The sequence below is a fragment of the Nyctereutes procyonoides genome, unplaced genomic scaffold (genome assembly GCF_905146905.1).
Source record: "Nyctereutes procyonoides isolate TBG_1078 unplaced genomic scaffold, NYPRO_anot_genome, whole genome shotgun sequence".
In the NCBI taxonomy this organism is placed as follows: Eukaryota; Metazoa; Chordata; class Mammalia; order Carnivora; family Canidae; genus Nyctereutes; species Nyctereutes procyonoides.
In genome coordinates this window covers 15446897-15471985 of record NW_026575122.1, presented here as the reverse complement: position 1 = coordinate 15471985, position 25089 = coordinate 15446897, and the positions used below count along the sequence as shown (strand labels likewise).

Here is a 25089-nt window from a genome sequence, read left to right as displayed (position 1 = left end):
TATTTAACACTGAAATATCAATTAATATAAATCACCATATTAATAAAGAACAAAACCCACATGATCAACTTATACACGAAGATGAAGACAGCTGTCAAAATCCAAGATACACTCAAAATAACTATTCTCCAATAAAGAACAAAAAAAAAAGAGAGAGAACTGACAAAACTGTATACAGAGCATTTGCAAAGAAGTTTCAGCTAACGTAATACTTAATAATGAGAGACCAAATGCTTTCCCTCTAAAATCAAGAATCAGGCAAGAATGTCCAGTTTCAGTACTGTTTAATATCATTCTGCAAGTCCTAACCAGTACAATAGGCAAGAAAAAGCATTGAAGGGCATCCAGATTGGAAAGCAAGAAGTAAAACTACCAACTGTTTTTCACTGTCAACATAATTCTGAAGCAAAAGCTAAATAATCTAAAAACAAAATTTCAAAAACCCATAAGTAATGAATAAGTTTAGAAAGGTTACAGGATATAGGATCAATACACGAAAACTGACTACACTTTATGAACTAAATAATAATGAACAATCAGAAAATGAAGAAAGAAATTCCATCATAGTACCTTCAAAAAGATAAATTACACACAAATTTTTCATTAGTTCAATGCTTATATACTAAAAACTTTGCCAATAAAGAAGATCTGACTAAACGGAGTGAAATTACATAATTAGAAGCCTCAAAATTAGTAAAATGATAATCATCTCCAAATTAATCTATACTAGTGGATATCAATAAGCTGATTCAAAATTTATATAGGAATGTAAATTATCTAAAATAGCCAAAATAATTCTGAAAAAGAACGTAAAAGAACTACCCTGGCCAACTTCAAAACAAAGTTCAAACTTTGTTTGCCCAAACTTCAAAACTTCAAATAACAAAGTTTCAGTAATAAGAACCCAGTGACAAAGTCATAAACCAGGTATAGAGATCAATGGAACGAAAATGAATACCAGAAATAAATCCCTATACTTCCAGTCAACTGATTTTCAATAAACGTAATAAGACAATTTGCTGGGGAAATAGTGACTTTCAACATGAAAAAACTGAACTTAGGCATTTCACACCATACAAAAAAAAGGAACTCTAAATGATCACAGATCTAAATATAGAGGCTCAAACGATAATATTTCTAGGACAAAAGAAATATATAATATTTATAGGAATAAAAAATCTCTAAGACCTTGTTTTAGGCTAAAGTTTCTTGAATTTGACAACAAAAACATGATCCATTAAAAAAAAAACTCCATACTTTATCAAAATTAAAAACTTTTGCTCTTCAATGGCAAAAAATATTCACAAATCATGTATATGACAAAGGACTTGTTTCCAAAAATACAATAAAGTACTGTTTAAAAGTCAGAAGTCATACAGTGAAATTTAGAAGTTAAGTAAAAGATGTGCACAGATATTCTTCCAAGGATGTATGAATAAACAATTTGTCCCTGGAAAAACATTCAACATCATTACTCATTAGGAAAATGCAAATAAAAAGCACAGTGAGATACCTATTAGGCTGAATAGGAAAAGAGCTTGGCAGTTTCTTAAAAAGCTAAACACAGATTTACCATTCAGCTCAACAATTCTATTCCAAGATACCTACCCAAAAGAAATGAAACCTATGTCCATAGAAAGCCTTGTACACAAAATAGTAATAGTAGCCTTATTTATAACAGCCAAAAACAAAATAATCTAAATGTTCATTGGCTGTTGAGGGGACAAACAAAATGTGGTAAAATATATCCACACAATGGAATATTATTAATCAATAAAAAAGGAACAGTATATTCTAATAAATTGCCATAAAGATAAATCATCAAGAAATATTATAAGAACAGTATTGGAGAAAATCACATTGATCCAATAACTAAAATCATTGAGAAATAAATGAAATAATTTGAGAACATAATTGAGACTCCAAAGACAAGGGATGGTGAATGGTAGACCACAGATGAGCTTCAAAGCTGAACAAGATACTGATCTGCCAGTTCCCTCATCTCTCCTCCTACAATCTTGTCCTCCATTCTGCCTCAACCATTTATTGCATGGTCATATGCCAGATCTCATCATTTCCAATAACTAAATGGCCTTGGTTCTATTCATCTCACTTTCTAAGTACCTCATGTTTATAGCTGATTTATTGTTATCCCAACAGTAGCTGTACTTAAATCCCCCGATTCACCCATCCTATCATTTTCTTTACACTCAGTCTCCTCTTTGATGGCTTCTCTCCTCTTCACTCAGCATAATAATCATAATCCTGTGATCAATGATTACAATCACACTCCTACATAATAGTTTGACTCCCTTGTTCTTCTGTTTTTCACATTCATTTGACAAATCTTTAAATTCTTTAAACCCAACTTTCACTCATTTCCATATTTACCTATCAGCCTCTGCAACTACATAAAATGTCCTCCCATTACCATAAATAACATGCCAATGCTCTACTTTAAGCCAATTTCCTCCATTTGTATACAAATACCCCTACTTTCTAATCTAATAAAAAAATGTCACTCCAGAAATTTTCATCTATCACTCCTAAATCAACTTCCCCACTCATCACCATGAAACCCCTGCCCTGCTCTCATATTTTAAAACTCTTATTTCCCTTGCTCTATTTCTATTTTACAGCCCAAGTTACCCCTCTTATTTCTGCTTCACTTTGTAGCAAAATTCCTATAAAGAACTGTTTATATACATTCTCTAATTCTCCTTCTCATTTTTTTCTTCTTTTCTAAATACAAATGGGCTTTTTTCCACATCACTCTTCCAAAATTACTCCTGTCCAAGTAAGAAATCACTTGTAAGCCAAGGGTCAAATCTCAGTTGCCATCCTATCACCTTAAGAATTTCATCTAATCTTCAGACATTAAATACTATCTAAATGCTTATAACACACAAATTTATATATCTAGCCTAAAGAAATAACTAGTCACTGCCTATTTAATATATCTGCTTAGAGGATGACTAGAGGTTTAAAAACCAGTACTGCCAGGACTAAACTCCTGACCTTTCCCAATATCTGTTTTTCCATCCTAGTTGAAACACCATCTTTTTCAGCTGTGCAGGCCAAAAATCTTAAGAATAATAGTGGACTCCTAGCTTTCTCTCACAACCCACATCAAATCCATTAATAAATACTATAGGCTCTACCTTCAAAACATATTCAGAATCCTTCTACTTCTTATCTCCTCAAATATTACTACCCTAGTCCAAATCACCATTATGCTTAACTAGGATTACTACAATAGCTTCCTACAATAGCTTCTATCTTAAAACTTCTACATGTATCAGCCAAGAGTGACCTTTTTAATACATAAAGCATACTGTCTCCCTCCTCTACTCAAATTCTGCAATGAATATTATTTCCCACAGAGTAAGTTGCAAACTCTCTATACAAAATCTTACCCCAATGTTACCTCTCTGATTTCATATCTTACTTCTCTTTACTTTGATCATTTTGTTCTTGCTATATTGTTCTCATTCCTCAAATATTCCAGGGAAGCTTTCACCTGTTGTTCCCTAGGACTGAAATGATCAACCCGTATGGTTAACTCCCTCACATTTTTTCAAGTGCTTGCTTAAATGTCACTTTTTATCAATGAGCTCTAAGCTGACTACTCTATTCAAACCGCAAACCAAGCCAATCATTTCTACTTCCCTTAGAAATCTCTATTCCCCTCAATCTGCTCCAAATTATCTTTTTTCCACATTACTAACCATTCACCTATCATATAATCCATTACTTATTTTATTGTTCACAGTCTGCCAATGATTGTTCAAATGTAAGATCTACAAATAAATATATATTTATCTGTTTATTGGTCTCTCCCCAGCAACAAAGGCAATTCACGGTACACAGTGAATAATAAATATTGGCTGAATGAGTAGATGAAAAAACAGAGGCTAATAAAAGTAAAGGTAGTTTCCAAATAAAAGTTGAAACCTGAATCCAAGGCTAACTTCATAGCTGATGCTATTAATCAAAAAGCTATGAAGCTTTATCTATTAAATGTAATAGTTACTTGCATAATCATGAGTGGTTATACTGAGTAGAGCCTATACTAATAATATTTGGCTTTCATAATCTTTTTTAATGGCAAGATTATTCTTCAAGCAGGTAAATCCTATAAATGATAGGAAATCTGTTAATTCATATTTTGTATTAAATAGAACCAATACATATTTGATCAAAGGCTCTAACTACCTCTTTTTCTATATATAAACTTTGGAAAGATTCAATACCTCAGTTGAAATTCAGCCAAAGAATGATTCAGTTTTTTATAGATTAAACATTTTGAAATTTTTACTAAAAGACTAAATTGGAATTAACTCATTGAGAAATATTTCTTGGTTTCCTATCATTTGCCACACTCATAACTGCAATATAGAGCTCTCTTTCTCATATTAATCACAGCAATAACCTTACTACTGTGTTTCCTGATTTCATCCAGGTCTTTCTCTTTTAACCTACCCCAAATATTTCTGTCAGTTATCTTTTCAAAACCTAAGTATCATATTCCTTTGCTTAAAATCTTCCAAGCTTTCCAATGTCTTTACATAATAGTCCAAATTTGCTACAATAGGCCTTTTATGATCCAGATGTCCAATTCTAATCCAATAATTCAAATACACACACAACACTTGAATATTCTGTATACCTTCCCATATCATGGTGTCTTCAGATATTCTATTTCCTCTATTTGGAATGCTTGTTTTTTTGCATACATTCTCCAACTTATCCTCACTTTTCCAATGTCTATAGGACTAGCCCTACTCATCTTTGAAAATATATGTTAGTGACATCACCAAATGGCAACATACATCATTTGTGACCTCACCCCCCCATGAGAAAAACAACTAACAATTATTCAAGAACAAGACACCACTGAGAATTCCAGAACACAAGAATGAGGCTAGAGGACCCCCCTGAACCACAGAGAACTAGACAAACAGCATTAGGAGGGTAAGAGAAGCAGCTAAACATTGACTGTTTTACCCCTCCCTCAAGCACAGCACCACGTGCAGAGGTTTCCTCTGAGCCACGGATTCCGCCACTGTGAAGAGAAAACCCCAATTTGGCCTTGTGGGACCCACTCCTCTAAACAAATCCAATGAGGACTGCAGGAAAATCTGCATGGCTCAACCACTGGGAATTTGAGTGTGACAAGGAGTGAGGAAGGGCAACAACAACAACACAAAGATCTTGGCCATGGACTTATACACTTGTAGAGCCCTGGCAATAATCCTAACCAGCAGCTTTGCTCATCTGCAGAACAGTCAGTGACACTCTCTAAGCAGGCAATTCAGCATGGTGCATATTACTTGATTCTAATCCTCAAACATGGGTGCTTACCAGCCATAGAGACTGGTTTGCCCTCATCTGGGCAAGAGGTTGAGTCACATACCTACACACTGAAAAGAGTGTCTCCCAAACATACCTGACCAGAGTGCTGGTGGAAAAACCAGGAAGCTGTGTAGCCCAGCAATACTTGAACAGAGAGGCAGGCACGCAAAACTGATTACCCCCAGAGAAAAGCCAGTACCAGAAGTGGAAGATTCTTGTGCTATGAACAGTCATGAAGATTCATTCATAGGGCAAGACAGCTCCAGGTCATTCTTTGGGAAACTGAGAACAACATGAAGGGAGGGAACTAAGACATAGCTTAGTCCCACCCACATGTGGGAGCTTACATTCCCACCTAGGTAGGAGACCTGACACATAGCTCCAAACCCACTATACCTCCCAGCCCCATCTCACCAAAGGGCTGGCAAGAACAATCTGAAAGCTGTGCAGTCCAATGGCACTCAAGCCAAGAGAAGGGCAAGAAGAGCCCATAGCTTGCAGTGCAAAGCCAGTGCACTTGGGTAGTAGGTCAACATGAGTTAAGACAATAAACAAAGAACTTTCCTATCATTAGAGCTACTTCAATCACTGCAGCCAGGCGGGGGCACTAACTTATAGCCACACTTAATAGTGAACAGAATCTCCAGCCTGCCTGATCAAGGAACCTAACCACAGTACATGGGAAACTACATAGCCCATCCAACAACTCCACTTATATACACACTTGAAGAGAGAACCAACCATGGCTTTAACTGTTTGCAGAATAAAATCTGTGGCCTCACCTGAAAAGAGAATTCAAAGCATACTCTTGCCTGATTCAGGTCTCCAAACAAAAAGTCACAAAGGCCCTGGGTCCCATTCTACTGCCCTGCAGGGCAGAGAAAATAATTCATAGTCACACCTACAACTAACTATAGTACCCAGTCCTGACCATCTATCTAGTAAGACTGACCAGAAAATCCAAGCAATTACAGAGTCCATTCTACAGACTCACTTGGGTAGGGTACCAAGTCAAAAGTTCTATCCAACTGATCTCAGCAAAAGGTACATCCCACACCCCAACCTCAGCACTCAAATAGTTGCTCATCCAAAAATACATAATAGGAGGTCACACCTGCCAAGAATATTATGAGCAGACACACCCAGAAACTCAAACTAAGGGAACTGGTGAATATATGTCAAATGTAATTTGGTAATGATGATGGTACATAATTCACATACAACTCTAACTTAAGGGTTTAAAAAGTAAACATAATAAAATAACCGTAACTACAATAGCCTGTTAGTACAAAATTAAAATATGCAAACTATACCAACAATAACCTAAAATGTGAGTGGGAAGAGAAAATGTAAAATTTTTAAATTCTACTGAAGTTATCAGTGTAATATCCCTATTTTAGAAGCCTCATGGTAAACACAAAGAAAAAAACCTATAACAATTACACAAAAGAACATGACAAAGAAACCACAGCATACAGATAATAAAGGTATCAACACGCTAAAAAATAAAGGAGCAGGATAAGAATTAAGGAGTAACAGATCCACCAAATCACCAAAACACAAATAAGAAAATGGCAATACTAAGAGCTTACCTATCAATAAGCACTCTACACATAAACGGATTTAATTCTCTAATCAAAAGACATAGCATGGCTGGATGGATTTAAAAAACAAGATCCAAAGATAGGATACCTATTTTAAAGCACACACAGTGCGAAGGAATAAAAATAATCACTTCAAGCAAATGGAAACCAAAAATAAAAAAATAAATAAAATAAAATAAAATAAAATAAAATAAAATAAAATAAAATAAATAAAATAAAATAAAATAAAATAAAATAAAAAAATAAAATAAAGTAAGTTATATCAGACAAAATATACTTAAAACTAAAAATAGTTTGAGACAAAGAAGATCATTACATAATAATAAAGAGGTCAATCCATCAAAAAACATACGATTATAAATATCTGTGTACTCAATATGAGAACACCTAAGTACATACAGCAAAAATTAACACGGGTAAAAAGGAGAAATAAAGAGTAATACAATAATAGCTGGGGACATTAATATCCCACTCTCAACAAAAGATAAATGATCTAGACAGAGAATCATTTAAGGAAACAGCCAATCTGAACACTAGATCAAATGGACCTAGCAAACATATACAGAGCATTCTATCTGACAACAGCAGAATACACACGTTGAATATTTTCAAAGATACAGTATATGCTAGACTATACTATGGTCTTAGCAAACCCTAGAACACTGAAATCATATAAATTACCTTCTCTGACCACAACAGCACAGAACAAGAAATCAGTAACAAAGAAAAACTGGAAAATCCACAAACACATGAGAATTAAACACCATTTTTCTAAACAACCAATAAATCAAAGAAGAAATTAAAGAAGAAATTTAAAAGTTTCTTGAGATAAATGAAATGATACCCACAACATATCAGTACTTATGAGATACAGGAGTGCCTAGGTGGCTCAGTTGGCTAAGCATCTGCCTTTGGCTCAGATCATGATCCCAGGGTCTTAGGATCAAGCCCCACATTAGGCTCCCTGCTCAGCGAAGAGCCTGCTTCTCCCTCTCCCTCTGCTACCCTCCTTGCTTGTGGATTCTCTCTCTAATAAATAAATAAAATTAAAGAAAAAAGAAATTCTGAGATACAGCAAAAGCAGATCAAGTAAGTTCACAGCAACAAATACCTACATTAAAAAGCAGGAGAAAAAAATAAAAATAAAATAAAAAGCAGGAGCGGGCAGCCTGGGTGGCTCAGCGGTTTAGTGCTGCCTTCAGCCCAGAGCATGATCCTGGAGTCCCAGGATCGAGTCCCACGTCAGGCTCCCTGCATGGAGCCTGCTTCTCCCTCTGCCTGTGTCTCTGCCCCTCTCTCTCTCTCTCTCTCTCTCTCTATCTCATGAATAAATAAATAAAATAATAAATAAAAATAAAAAGCAGGAGAGATCTCAAACAACCTAATTCAACATCTTAACAAATAGAAAAAGAAGAACAAACCAGGCAGAAGGTTGGTAGAAGAAAGGTAATAATAAAAACTAGAGCAGAAACAAAAACAGAAAACAGAAAAACAACAGAAAAAAATTAACCAAACTAAGAAGTGATCCCTTGAAAAAAATAAAACAAAACTGGCAAACATACAGCTAGACTAACCAAGGTAAAAAGAGAAACCAGATCAACAAAACTAGAAATGAAAAAGGGGAGAATTGCAACAGATACCACAGAAGTATATAGGTTCATAAGACATTACTATGAACAACCAAATGACAACAGATGAGACAACCTAGAGGAAATGGAAAAATTCTTAGAAACTACAATTTACAAAAAATGAACTAGAAAGAAACAGAAATACCGACTGGAGCAATTACTAGTAAGGAGACTGAATGAGTAATCAAATAACTCCTAATAGGGAAAAGCCTAAGACCGGATGGCTTCACAGGTGAATTTTACCAAGCATTTAAAGAAGAATTGACTCCATTACTTTAAAGCTCTTCCCAAACAATGAGAGAATACTCCCAAAGCCAGCAAATCCCAAAATGAAAACCAGAAAAAGAAGATACTAGGGAAAAAAAAAAAAAACAACAAATATCCCCGATGAATATAGTTGCAAAAGTTCTCAATAAAACAACAGCCAAGTGAATTCAGAAGAACATTAAAAGGACCAACCATTCACCATGATCAAGTAGGATTTATCCTGGGATGCAATGATGATTCAACACATTCAAATCAATCATTGTGATACATCACATTCATAGAATGAAGGAAAAAATCATATGGTCATACTATAGTTGCATAAAAAGGCATCTGACAAAATTCAACATCCATCTGTGATTAAAAACACTTAACAAATTAGGTATAGGAGGAAGATATCTCAACATAAGAAAGGCCTTGTACACAAACCCACAGGTAACATCAAACAAAACAGTGAAAGTCAAAAGCTTTTCTCTAAGATTAGAAACAACACAAGGGTGCCCACTCTGACTGCTCCTATTAAACACAGAACTGAAAGTTCTAGCTAGAGCAATAACCCAAGAAAAAAAATTAAAAGTATCAAAATTGGAAAAGAAGTAAAATTGTTTCTACTTGAAGATGACATGATTTTATATATAGAAAATCATAAATATTCAACCAAAAAATGTTAGGTTTCATCAATGTATTTAGTAAAGTTATGACATACAAAGTTCACACACAAAACCAATAGCATTCAATATAGTAACAATGAATTTTCTGGGAAAGAAACAAAGAAATCGATTCTATTTACAATAGCATCAAAAATAATAAAATTCTTAGCAACAATTTTAATCAAGAAAGTGAAAGATCTCTACTCTGGAAACCATACAACACTGATGAAAGAAATCAAAGAAAAAACACATAGGGAGAAAGGTATCTTGTATTCATGGACTGAAAGAATTTATATTGTTAAAATGTCATTACTACCAAAATACAGCTATAGATCAATGCAATCCCTATCAAAATTCCAGTGGCATCTTTATAAAATTTTTTTAAAAACCTCTAAAATTTATATGGAACAATGATCCTGAATAGTCAAAGAAATCCTGAGAAAGAACAAAATAGGATGTACCACACTTCCTGATTTCAAGCGATACAAAAAACTACAGTAATCAAAATAGTTTGGTACTAGCATAAAAGCAAATTAAAAAAAAAAAACAGAATCAAGAGCCAATAAATAAACCAAAGCATTTCAACTAATACTTGACAAGGGAGCCAAGATCACTCAATGGAGAAAATACAAGTCTTTTCAATAAATGGTGCTAGAAAAATTGGACATTCAGAGATAAAAGAATGAAACTGAACCCTTATCTTAATGCCAATCACAAAAATTAACTTGAAATGGATTAAAGAATTAAACGTAATATCTGAAACCATAAAACTCTAGAAGGAAACTCTTCAACATGGTCCTTGGAAATGACTTTTTTTAGATACAACACCTCAAGCACGAGCAACAAAATAAAAAATAAACAAGTGTGACTACATCAATCTAAAAAGCTTCCATTCAGCAAAAGATACCATCAATGAAACGACAACCTATGGAATGGAATATTTTCAAACCAATTTATCTGATAAGAGACTAGTATCCAAAACAGATAAAGAACTCCTACAACTCAAAAGCAAAACGCAGGGGTGCCTGGGTAGCTCAGTTAGTTAAGCATCTGTCTTCAGCTCAAGTCTTGATCCTGGAGTCCTGGGTTTGAGCCCCGAGAAATGATCCCTGTTCATCAGGGAGTCTGCTTCTTACTCTTCTGCCTCTGCTCTTCCCCCAACTTATGTTCAAGTTCTCTCCTTCTTTCTCTTTTTCTCTCTCTTGCTCACTTTGTCTCAAATAAATCTTTTTTAAAAAAGGCAAAACACACACGCACACACATACACAATATCCAATTTAAAAATGGGCAAGGAACCTGAATGGACATTTTTCCAAAGTAGATATATGAAAGGCCACAGACACATGAAAAGATGGTCAAAAGGGAAATGCAAAGTGAAACAACAATGAACTATCACCTCATACCTGTCAGAATGGTTAAGATAAAAAAGACAAGAGATAACAAATTTTGTCATAGATGTGGAGAAAAGAGAACACCTGTGCACTATTTGTGGGACTGTAAACTGGTACAGAAACTATGGAAAATAGTATAGAGGTTCATCAAATAATTAAAAATAGGACTACCATCTGATTCAGCAATTCCTCTTCCGGGAATATACCCAAAGGAAATGAAAACACTAGCTGGAAAAGAGTTATATACGCAACCATTTTCATAGCAGCATTATTTACAATAACAAAGATATGGAAATAAATTAAGTGTCCATTGTTAAATGGACAAAGAAGTAGGATAAAGATATAAATAGATATAATGAAATACTATTCAGGCATTAAAAGTGAGGAAATCCTATCATTTGCAGCAACATGGCTGGAGCTTGAAGGCATTATGCTAAGTGAAATAAGTCAGATAGAGAAGGGCAAATATCCCATAATCTCTCTTACATGTAGAATCTAAGAAACAAACAAAAAACCCAAACTCCTAGAAAGAGGTCAGACATATAGTTAGCAGAGGCAGAGAAAGGAGAGCTTGAAGGAAGGTGGTCAAAAGGTACAAACTTCCAGTCACAAGATAAATAACTACTAAGGATGTAATGTACAACATGATGACTATATAGCTGACATTGCTATACAATAGACAGGAAAGTTGTTAACAGAGTATATCCTAAGAGTTCTCATTACAAGGACAAAATTTTTTCTTTCCTTCATTCTTTTAGTCATATTGTATCTACATGAGATAACAGATGTTAGCCAAATCTTTTGTGATAATCATTTCACAATATACGTAAATCACACCATTCTCCTGTATACCTTAAACTTACAATGATGTATGTTACTTCTCAATAAAACTGGAGAAGAAATAAAAATTAAGAATGAAATTTAAAAAGAAAATCTCTCTCAAGAATCATGATCCCTGGGTACCTAATTCTTCCATACTAAACTGTCAAGTATTTCTTTTAATATGTATTTCAACACTTCCACAACAGAATTTAGCAAAAGGCATTATAACTGCAGGTTTATTTACTGGTTTCCAATACTAGTATGTGGGCATCTAAAACTACTTGCTCAGTAGAAGAATTTCAGGAGTATTTAATGTCAAATGAAGTTATCCATACCCTTTTTGCTCTCTTCTGTAATATTGAGACAGATGCTAGATTCCTAGTTACTAGTTCAAATAGTTCGTCAAGTGATGGCATCAGTCTCTCAACACTAGCCACAACAAAATAAAGAAACATTCCTAAACAATAATTCTGTTCAAAATACAAATTCAAATGGCAGCTACACACACTTTTTAACCTATACCCAGGGTCTTCAGTCCAATTGATCCAAAATCAGCTACCACAAAAACAGACTCAAAGTAGTCGACTTATCATTTCCTCAATTTACTTTTACCTTTTAATTCTCTTACACTCTTCCATCTATTTTCTCCCTTGTAGCTTTCTTTTCATCTCTGGACTTGGTTCCTTTTTCTTTCTTACTACTGTCTTTCTTTTCCTTGAATTCTTCTACCTGTAAATGGAAACCTTACCAATTTTCTCCCTCCCTCTACTTTCTCATCACATGGTGACACAGCACAAAACTTGTTCTCCCTCTCCCTTATAATCATGGTATGACATAGAGAGAGAGTACAGACCTCTAAGTATTGGGCTCTACAAATATAATTAAATTCACGGGAAGTCCAAGTTAGTGTTCGTTTTATTATATATGCTAACAAAATCACTAGTTGACTCTTACCAAACTCAGCCTTACCTATCAAAAAATAAAAATCAGAACTTTATCACTAAGCATAAAAAAAAGTAAAATAGGGATCCCTGGGTGGCGTAGCGGTTTGGCGCCTGCCTTTGGCCCAGGACGCGATCCTGGAGACCCGGGATCGAATCCCACGTCGGGCTCCAGGTGCATGGAGCCTGCTTTTCCCTCTGCCTGTGTCTCTGCCTCTCTCTCTCTCTCTCTCTGTGACTATCATAAATAAAAAAAAAATAAAAATAAAAAAAGTAAAATAATTAAATACTGATATGTTTGTAAAATATAAGCTCCACTACATTACTGACTGCAAAAACAATATAGTACCCAAAAATATCAGTTTCAATGGCAAGCATCCAGTAAGATTTGCTAGTAAAATATAAATGGATATAAAATAGTTTACCTTCCTTCATTGACAAGTTCGATGAAAGCAAGGCCTGCATTCTTCTGGATAGAATTCTGCCACTCCTAAAAAACAAAAAAGGCAGAAAAGAGCTGAACACATATATATTTTTTTAAACAATTATGAAAAACATCACCCGTATCAATTTCATATCTTAGCTCTTAAAGGGAAAGTTCGGTTAAATGTGCTGTCTACCCAATGCAGCCCTGTAAACACATGAATAGCCAAGAGTCAAAATTTAAAATAAAAAGTTAGCAACAACTTGATTCCATATAAACCAAAAAACACTAAATTTATTTTCCCTTTTTCTATACTATTACATACTACTAGTTCAACTGAAATACTGGGAATGGGAAAGGAAGGCAGCACAGACCAAGAACAGAGGTTTTTGTTTTTGTTTAAGAGATGTATCACTTCCCCAAATGAAGGGAGGACAAAATTAAACAGTTCAGTACACTTAATAAATATCATACATTCTAACACAAAAATTGATAATTAAGAAACAAGAAAGACCACTGAATTTGGCTAGGTTACTTCTGAGCTGGAAAACAGTTCACTAGTCTATCAATTAGCAGAAGATTGTCTAAATCCATTAATTATATTCTTTATAAATAATTATCCACTAAAAAACTTAAGAAGGAAACATACAAATGACTTTTTGCAATCGTCCTATCAAAATAAATATAAATATGTAAAACATATATAAATACATAGACCTTTAATTCAAAACATTTAAATGTATAGAACAAACATTAATCCATAAGGCTAGGCCTACATGAACTGAAAAGTAGCTAGAGTTGAGAAATGTCCGTGCATGAGCCCAGGTGTGTAGGAATGTGTGAAATGCCAAGATATATATGTATTTGGGTATATGTATGGACATGTATATCTTTTCTTAATATAGGTATTTAAATAAAATTTTAAATAACTGGAAATATATCATCTTTATGATCCTTAAAACTAAGGAGCCCATTTCATTCTGCCTACATAGTGTCCTTCTACTGATCTTTTTTGTTTTGTAAACTCAATGTTGGGGTACAAAAGACAATGTTGGGGTACTTACCTTTATTACCAAAAATATTCATATGTTCTTAAATGTAATACCTTAAGAGTCTGAAAGTCCATGTACTTTGACATGGACGGACAACTGCTATGTCACTCCAAATTCCTATTTTTTTTTCCAGCCTTATCCTTTCTCTTCTACTTTTTTCCTTTTCATTCCAATTTTGTATTGTTTTATGTTTTGAAAAACCCAAGGTGGTTCTCAGAACTAAAATGGCTTCATACCACAATTTTTGTTATAAGTTTTTTTTTTGAAATTTACTCAGTTAACATACAGTGCAATACTGTTTCTGAAGCAGTATAAGGTTCTATTTCATGAATAGTGTCAATAAGAATACTAACAGAACATATACAGTAGAATGAAAGTAAATATAAAATCACTCAGAAATCTGATAGTAGCAATTGGATAGATCTAGGAGAGAAGATAAAGCAATGTGTTTTTAAGGAAAGAGCAAGAAGTAATGAAATCTATATTCTCACACTGATTCTGACATTAACGGGTTATGCCCCTGGATAGATCACTTGACATCTGTAAGTCTTAGATACTCCCTTAAAAACTTTCTTTAAGCTATATTATTTTATGATTCAGTAATTTACTGGCATTTAGAAATTATGACTCATAAGCACCCAATCTATACTCTCTCAAATTCACTATTACCACCCAACTGAAACAATAAAGATCTCTTCTTTTTTTTTTTCTTAAGATTTTATTTATTTATTCATGAGAGACACCGAGAGAGAGAGAGAGAGAGAGAGAGAGAGAGAGAGAGAGACAGAGACACAGGCAGAGGGAGAAGCAGGCTCCATGCAGGGAGCCAGAATGGGATTCGATCCCGGGACTCCAGGATCACGCCCTGGGCTGAAGGCGGCGCTAAACCACTGAGCAACCCAGGCTGCCCAGATCTTGTATTTAACTAAGGTAAAACAAGTAAAGCATAAATAGAAATACCTTTTAATTTTTATTAAGATTTTATTTATTTATTAATGAGAGATACCGAGAGAGAAGCAGAGACACAGGCAGAGGGAGAAACAGGCTCCATGCAGGGAGCCCGACGTGGGACTCAATCCCTGGTCTCCAGGATCACGCCCTGAGCCGAAGGCAGAGGCTCAACCACTGAGTCACCTAGGAGTCCCAATACCTTTTAATTTAAACCCCTTTTCCTTCTGGCAAAATAAATTGACAAATAGTACAAAGCAATCAAATTCTATGAAATAGATCCCTGAAGGAAAAACATGTATGACATCCTCCACTCTTCTCAGAAGTGGAAAGAGGAAAACAGAAAAAAGCAGAACCCTCGGGTAGGGTTTTTGATCCTGGTGTAAAGGATCCCACACCTTACTTTCCAGGCACAGCAAATGGAGATAACAAGCCTCAAAAAGTCCTAAACCTAGTAATGCACATGAATAATAGGCTGAGACAAATATACCGGCTAAATGGACTGGTATAAAATAGCCTCAAAACATCTCACTCCAAAGGAAGAGTCAGAAAATTATTTTAGAAAGATACATAGTAACAGAGGCTTTGAGCGGATGAGGAGAACCCAGTTGTGACCTTTGCTGACAGACAGCAGGGAATCAAAATGGACACTGACACCTCAAAGGATACCACAGCCAAGGAACAGAAGCATATGCTCACTTCTCAGCTCTTAGTCAACATAGCACCTCTCAGCAAACCAAGTAGGAATCTGATATAGCACCAGATTATGAGGAGACAAGACCTTAAACTGACCGAGTTTTCATTTAGATCACTTAACCTGAGGGAAAATCTGAAAATGAAAATTAACCTTAGCTAAAGGAAAACAAAGGAAGTTACTTTGCTTGCTAGAAAAAAAAATCAGAAAAGCAAGAGAACGTGTTGTATATAATTCTTCAGATCAGACATTTTATTTTAAAAAGTATTTACTAGTGGTATTTTTCTTCTCAAATTCATTTTGTCTAAAACTGCAATAGGTGGGCATTTTTATTATGTACATCATACAAAACTCAAAACTCCACATGGGTGAAATAGGTAACAACAGAGAGACTTAAATTTTAAGTAGATAGGTAAACATAATTTGATTTTATTTTCATTAATGTATACAAACTGATTTTAATTATAATGTAAAATCAGGAAGCATGCCATTTAAGTTTCACAAACATTTTAAACAGCATGATTTAGGTCTGACAGAACACGAGTTCAACTACAGAAATTCACCATCTAAAAATTTTTGTGACCTGAACTCAAACTGGTATGTCACAGAAAATATTTTTTCTTTTAAATTAAAAACATATTAGACATAAAGGTACAGAGAGAAGTAGAAGAGTCCATTTTTACAGAAGCTCAGAGACACATATTACTGCTACTCATCAGACTTCTTGCTTTCCCAAACATCATCTATTAACCCGCACTTAACTTATAATAACTGTTACCTGATCACCTGGAGTAAAACGTTTTCACTAGTTAAAAAATAGACAACATGAGAAAAATATGAAAATACAAATCTTATTTACATTTTTGGGTACTGTTACAAAAATCTCACAATTCTCCAAGATATCATTGAGTTTTGTCTATAATCCATTCCTAAGTAAAACTGTTAACATTTAATATCACATACCAGCTATATAAATACATGCTGATAAGAATAACTCAATGGTATTATAACAACATTGCATGGTGACAGCTGATAGCTACACTTGTAGTGAACACAGCATAATGTACAGAGGTGTCAAATCACTCTGCTGTACACCTGAAACTAATATAACACTGTGTGTCAACTATACTGTAATTAATAACCCAGATGAAAATAATTGGAAGTCCTTAAGAGTAGAAAATTAAAATGTTTTAATAAACCCAGCTGTTGGACAAACCCAACAAGTTTCCTCCATACTAAAACATTGTCTACAATCCTTTAAGGAAGTTGCCAAAACTGAAAGGAAGATTCATTAATCATGCTATCCTAACGCAGTTTTCTCCACTTCTGAGGCAATTATCAAAGATGGTGTTAGTCTAAACAATTTCATAAACCACAGCTCAATATAACCTTTAGTGAGTTTTAATAGTTGAAAGAAAAGCTTAACAGTTATCACCTTACATGATCATTTCAATATTTCATCACAGTATTTACAATTATATAGTGATGCAGAATGCTAGTACATTTTAAAGGTCCTGGTTATTCTTTTCCCAAAGGTATTGATGAAAAACACGTTAAAAGCCTCAAATCCAACCACTAATGCAACTAAGTAATTTCAAAACACATTTCAGCACTTTAGAGAGGAAGGACTCAAAGCACAAGTGAGTCAATAATTTCATACCTGTTCTAAGCGTATTTAATTGACTATCACTTCCTAAGGCTATAATTGTTGATTAGTCAATTTTTACTAAAATATACTTTTAGCTTACTAATGCTCTTAAGTCATGCAACATCAACAACAAAGATAATACATATTTGTGAAATTTATTAAATAAATGTAGTGTTCTATCAAATTTTAAATATATGCTTTTGGTGTCAAAAGTCTTTTCTTAGGTTGGGGGGTGGGGGAGAGTTCATTAACCAAACCAAGTCTATTCCTCCCTATCATCAAACAAATAAATATAGAGAAAATGGGCACCAATGTGCTATGTATTTATATTATTTTAATGTAATTCTACCTTCTTTAAAGTACACATGGTGGTTTTACATAAGTTCAATAATCTACAACATAATTTTGTCTTGAATTATTACATAAACTTACTAAAGTTTTTTAAAGTAAGTCCCAAATATTACCATATTTCTAAAGCAAAAAAATCAGGCCACAAACTATCAAGATAAAAGGAGAGAGAGAGAGAGAGAGAGAGAGAGAGAGAGAGAGAGAGGGAGAGAGAGAAAGATGAGTGGCTTCAGGTTAAACAATAAAAGTTAAGAACAAAAATAATAAAGAAAAAATTAAAAATAGAGACAATAGTATATAAGAGAGGGTAAAAGATTTCTTTACAATCTGGAGAAAAATCAATTCATGTTCTCTCACGTGCTTTCTCAAATAAATAAATAAAATCTTAAAAAAAAAAAAGGTTTAAGTGTATGAAAGCAGTATATAAAACACAGAATTCCAGATCCTCTCTCTATACCATATGGTCATCCTCACCACAGTAAAACATTAAAAGTTTACTTTTCAGAGAAGTAAACTTCTAGACACTGTAAAAAAGCCTTACTGTAAAAATCAGGTAACTTGAAAGGATACTTACTGAACTATGAGACTCCAATATTAAGAGACATTTTCTCTGAGGAAAATGAGAATCCATAATATTAAAAGTCTCTCAATGGCAAAGGCAGCTCAGTCATCACCAGCAGAGCACAACAGTTGCATGGATTTTTTGTGTGTTACATTTAAATATGAGCAGATAGCAAAGGACTACCAGTCATTACAGGAAAGACTCATGTAAATGACAGACAACAAAGAAATAATCAGGGAAAAAATGACTCCTAGAAAAGAGACAATATTGTGGAGAGTAAGACTAAAGAAAAAAACAACTTATACCTTATAAAAAGATAAAATATTTCATGTAAAACAATTAGGGCAGAGAATTTCTTACTCACTGGTATCTCTTTGCTCCTATACTAGAGTTCTCTACGGAAACAGAACCAATAGTATGGAGATAAAAATCTTATGTATCTCAAGGAAATGGCTCACACAATTATGGACCATAACAAAGTTCCAAGATTTGCAGAGTTGAGTTGACAAGCAGAATACCCAGGAGAGCCAATGGTGTAGTTATACTCCAATTCAAAAAGCTTAAGAATCAGAAAAACCAAAGATGTAGTTCCAGGCCGAGGCCAGTAGGCCCAAAACCCAGAAAGAGCCAGTGTTTCCGTTCAAGTCCAAAGGCAAGAAAAAGTGTCCCAGTTCCAAGGCAGTGAAGCAAGTGGAATTCTCGCTTACATGAGGGACCTTAAGACTTTTTGTTCTAGTCAGCCCTTCAACTGACTAGATGAGGCATACCCAGCCAGATCAAGGCTAATCTACTCTGCTCAGCCTACCGTTTAAATGTTAATCTTACTGAGAATCAACCTTAAAGAAAAACCCAGAAAAATGTTTAAGCAAATATTTTAGACACTCTTGGTTCAAATCAAGCAAGCTGAGACATAAAATTAACCATTACAATTCTTGACTCCTGGCAACAAAACAAAACCCAAAAAACTAGAAAATGATCTTAGAAATTAAAAGTATATCAAATGAAAATTTTAAAGTACTGGAAGATGCTGAGCAAGTATCTCAGTAAGGAAAATAAAAGATAAAATGAAGGAAAAACAGATGGCAAAGGGTATGAAAATCATAAAATTAATCCAGATAATTCAACAACAGGAATTCTAGAAACAAAATGAGAAAAAACAGAAAAGAAATTCCCATAAAAATAATTCAAGAAAATGTATCTGAACACAACTATATACTTTTTTAGACTAAAAAGGTTTATATAAAATGCCAAAGATGATGAATTTAAAAGATTCACCTACACCAAAGCATAACATAGTAACAATAATAATTTTTAAAATAATAAAAATACTGAAAGCTAGGGGCGCCTTGGTGGTTCAGTCAGCCAAGCATCTGCCTTCGGCTCAGGTAATGATCCTAGAGTTCTGGTTTGAGCCTGTGTTGGGCTCCCTGTTTAGCAGGAAACCTGCTTCTCCTTGTCCCCTGTTCATGCTTGGTATCTCTCTCTCTCTCTCTCCCAAATAAATAGTCAGGGAGAAAAAAACTGAAGAAATTATCATTTTCAGCCTCTAATACCAATATCCAAACAAGCTATTGATGAAGTATAAAGGTAAAAATAAGGAAAAAAAGATTCACACAAACAAGATCTAAAAAATTCTACCCCTCATGCATTCTCTCAAGAAATTAAAAAGTGCCTCACCAAAATTAATACAGACACTCCATGATCATCCTCCACACCTGTCCTGTTTTATTTTCCTGATGACATGCTTATTATTCACCAGACTTCATTTCTGCCTCTCCCTTTTCTTAAAAAAAAAAATTCCCGGTGCTAGAACAGTGACCAGCACCTTTTTAATTTGAAGGTCACTATGGGTCACAGAAGATAGACATTGCAGCTTAAGAGAGAAGAGGAAAATTCTGTGTTGATAATAAAAGAAACCTCCAGATAACAGCTTTCTACAGACCTAAAGACTAACCAAACCACATTAGAACAGAAAAATAGAGAACTACAGGCTACACTTCTAAGGAAAACATTTGAATCAATAGATAACAGGTGTGTTCGACCACAGTGGCACAAGTTTTATGATTCCAATGGAAAATTTAGAAATAAATTTGCGGTAGGTACAGAGAAATTTAAATAAACAAAAAAGTAGGAAATTATTAATTCCAGAAGAAGAAACTGAAAGAGACCAACTGGGAGGAAAAATGGAAGGAAGGGAGGGAGGTTAAAAAAAAAAAAAAAAGAGGGTAATCCTGGAACATTTTGTAGCACTGCTATGAATACTTATATTGTCATAATGATGTAAATGGTAACTATGGTTTTAACAAAATATTATGATGTAACTGTACGGGTAACAATAGAAAATGTGAAATGGAAAGAAAGAACAATATAAGTAATTCAGTGATCATCCTCCATGGAAGACATCACTAGATAATGTCTAAAACAGAAAAATCAAGAAATAGCTATTATATCATTTAAAAATATGAAGGTAAGTCAGGATTCCACAACTAAGATTTAGTGAATATGGCTCTTTCCAGAAAGTAAGAATCAAGGGGGAAAGGAAAAACTGAGGCCAGAAACTTCTGTTTTTAAGTATTAAAATCATATTCTAATTAGACAATAGATATTTATCCAAAATATTGTGAAATATTTCTAAATAACCGAACACGTACTCAAGTCCTACAAATACTGGTATCAAAACTATGAAAATATAAGGGCGCCTAGGTGGTGTTGTCAGTTGAGAGCATAAAATCTCGGTTTTGAGGACACCTGGGTGGGTCAGTGGTTGAGCATCTACCCTCAGCTCAGGGTGTGATCCCGGGGTCTAGAGTCCCACACCAGGCTCTGCCTCTCTCATGAGGAAATAAATAAAATCTTTTTAAAAATATTAATTTTGGTTTTGTCTCAGGTCGTGGTCTTGGGGTCTTGGGATCAGGCCCTGGGTCAGGCCCTACACTCAGCAGACTGCTTGGAACTCTCTCTCCCTCCCCATCTGCCCCTCCCCCACTCACACATTCATGCAGGCATATACTATCTCCAATATAAATAGATCTTTAAAAAATTATGAAAATATAATTGTATTATAAACCATTAAGAATTATTTTTTAAAGTCAGTATTCTACATCCCACCAAATGAAATTAATATTATCTCTAATATTTTGATCATACTGTTTTTGTAAGTACAGATTTAAGGGTCCAAACATAAACTTAGAGGAATGAAGAATAATTTGTTAATAAAAAACTAAACTCATATCAAACTATTTCATTTTCCCTATTAAATATATAAAATTTAAAGGCTTGTGTTCTTCAATGAAATATCAATATTAATTAAGATGTTACAGTTATACATGCCTTTGTAAAATAAATCAAATTGGTTGGATATAGCTCCCATTCCCTAAATAGATGACAGAAACACTAGTAGGAGTCAAGGGAGGAGGCCACAGAGGAGAGCTCAAATAACGAAGGGAATGTATTAACACAAAATTGAGAACCACATTATACACAAGACTAAAGGTCAAAACTAGAGAAAACTCGTTCATGGTCAAGATATAGTAATCTTAAGTGCTCAAAGTAAACGATCAAGAACTTTTCAACAGCGTTTGCGCTTTATGTCAGCACTCTCTCAACAGCTTATCTAACACAAATTCGAGTAACCACATACCAGGAAAGAGCATGGCATAATAGTAAAGGACAAGTTTTATTCCATTATCTCTTTAGAGGGTAAAACAAATCATTACCTAAAATAGAGTAAAATATTGCCTTTTAGACAGTTTTGGTTTCAATGATTTCTGTGGACACACACTTCTAAAATGTACATCTGACTTGTAAAAATATTATAAATGAAATATATAAACAGACCACTACAAAGTTAATACAGAAAAGAAAAAAGTCTATTAAAGTTGAATTAGCAAATGACTCGATTTTATAATTTTTCCAAACATTTTAATATTTTTCAAGTATTTTTGAATGTGTACTACATGCAAAGAATTAAATATTAAGAATTATTTATGACTAGAATCACAAAATAAAGAATGCAAAAGTTTAAAAGTCCAAAAGACAGAGGTAACCATGTAATCAATTATATTAGTACTATGAAGTTTTAAATGATTTGTAAATAATAAAAAATACAATCCTTTTACTGTCGCATTTAAGTATACATTAAAATTAACACATTTACAAGTACCTTTTAAATCTGTTTTTAACCTTTTCAAGAAAAACATTCTCTTCAGCCAATAATGATCCTTCAAGTAATTTCCAAACTGGGATCAATTTAGCAAGATCTTTTACTCATCAATACAGAAATCTTGATTTCAATAAAGGTTACAAAAGTTGCTCTAACCCTTTCCAGCTACAAGCTTTCAACAGATGATCATCATTAAGCTTATATCAGGGCTTCACATTCAGCAGCTACATAAATGTGTCCTATTAGTACATGGTCAGTCTATTGGGCAACTCCAGTTCTCCAGACATATGGCAATTGCTGCCCTTTAAGGTCTGAAGTCAAGTCTTTAGGGAATCTCAAAGCCTGCGTTGAAATTACAGGGAGTATTCATTAGAGACTGCTGGAGAGGAAACATGAAAGACTTCCATTAAAACTATATAAAATGGCTAATTATTTTTAAAAGATTTTTAAACTCTCTAGTGTACTCAGCAACAATAAAAAATATTTACCCACTGCATTATTTTTAAAAGCACTGCTTTTATGACATGGGTGAAACAGTTTTCTTCATGCCTTCTCATCCCCCACACCTCAACATACCTATCATTTTATAAGACCGTCAGGATTTTCTATCATGGGAGAAAATAAAATTATCTTATACTTCTAAACACTTTCTACCGATCATTGTAAATATTTATGAAATGAAGGTAGTTTTAGAGGTAAAGTTTTGTTTTCTAATATTAGTTTTAAATAACATATACTGTGAAACTAACTCAGCCAGACATGTTTCTTAAATATTTCTTTTTTAATACAAAAACGTCTGCCTCTATTGCATTTTTATTTCATTTTAAACTAATAATCATAAAAAGTTATAAGCAAAGGATAATATAAATTACTAATCTTTAAAATGGCATTTTCAGATAATATAGAAAATATATGAGGATTCAAATGTTTAAAATTTTTTAAATGTAAGTTAACAGAAGTTCAAAGAAATCTCATGTCTATGCTTTCTCAGAATTTTGAAAGACATAAAAAGGATAAATATTTTCTAATTAATAATTGCTGCCATTTTAACTTTTCAATTGTATAGATACTTTTTAACATGAATGATTAAGGTTCACAACAGAACAATACTAGTATAGAATACTTATTTCAGTAACAAATCTCTATAAAATGTTATACAAAATTCATCAGTTTGCCTCAATCATTTCTTAAATTCACATATATGTTGGTTTTTGACAGCCTAATTCCAAAAAGCAATTACAACCTCAATTCATATGTAAAAAAGATAACAGAAAGCAAGTACGTTAAACCAGTTTAAAAGAATAAAAATCCAAAGAAAACAGATTACGAATGATTTATATGAATGCCTAGTGCTGAAGTTAATTACAAGTAACCCAATAAAATAGTGCCTTTATTATTGTACAGCAAGTAATAGCTCTAGATGTAAAAACCAGAACTCTTTCTGCTGACTTTAGCATGCCCAATCCCACAGCACACAACATTAAGAATTAAACATGTAGTAAATAAGGCATATAGAAAACAGCAGTTTTTAACTAAAAACAGAGAACTCTCCTGCTGTTTAACCATTTGGGGTCTTCCATTCTAAACAGTGACCACTGTAAACTGATACATGTTCACTGAGTAAATTCTTAATGTTAATATAAAGGGAGATTTCAATGTCAGTGCAGTTTTACATCAAGTGAAAAATAACTGCAAAACATCACATTCATCTTAACAGTCATTAGGGGCAAATAACATATCTTTTATGTTTATGTTATGATATGATGATATTTTAGAATTAAATTTTTCCAAATATATGCTATACCTACCTATAAAGCTTTGGTCCTGACATATGCTATGACACATACACTGCATGCTACAGTAAGATAGTAGTTCTAGACAGCCACAACATGTAGCCAATCACAGTATAGTTAATAACTCTCCTGGTAAAGAGGAGGAAGACTTTCAGTCCAGAATGATTCCTTAACTCTTTCAAATATTTATCAATGCATCAATAAGATTTTGGTTGATATTAACTTTAAGTATAATGCAAAAGTCCTAAGATATGTTAGGATAAACTTCATCAGGTAGGCCATTCTTTGACCTAACCGAAATAATGATACAATGAAATACCTGATAACCCAGTTTTGCTGCACAAATAAATCAGAACTGATGAAACAAATAATCAATAATACATCTCTGTAGTAGTATTTCATTCCTATCAATTTCATCTCTATTAAGAATGCATGCAATACTAGCTTATTTTACTTTTGGGGGGTATAGGTCAATAAGTCCCAAACTGTAATTTGTCTCAACTATGGTAAAACATTTTAAAGGTGATACACACTCTCTGATTTCTCAACAGTGCCTGATTCAATTTTCCAAATAACAGATATTCAGATGCTTGTTCAAGATATCATACACTGTTAGGTGAAGGCAAGAGGAGCACTGCACTAAGAACACTCAGAGATCATCAAAGCACTGCTAGCTAGACTGACGTCCTGTGGCTGATGTAACAAACTGCCACAAACTTTAAGTTTCTCCTCTCACAGTTCTGGAGGCCAGAAGTCCAAAATCAGTTTCACTGAACTAAAATTAAAGTGTCAACAAAGCTGCT

The 25089-nt window shown here is 33.8% G+C and overlaps 1 protein-coding gene across 7 annotated transcripts in view; it reads right to left on the bottom strand.

Annotated features, from left to right (window-relative positions):
- The window catches only part of LRBA (LPS responsive beige-like anchor protein), a 732259-nt gene that overhangs the window by 463845 nt on the left and 243325 nt on the right, over positions 1 to 25089 (bottom strand). For all 7 annotated transcript variants that reach the window (XM_055336397.1, XM_055336401.1, XM_055336402.1 and 4 more), the window contains exon 35: positions 13081 to 13145. In XM_055336397.1, coding sequence (XP_055192372.1) covers positions 13081 to 13145 — 65 coding nt within the window. The remainder of the gene's footprint in view (positions 1 to 13080; positions 13146 to 25089) is intronic.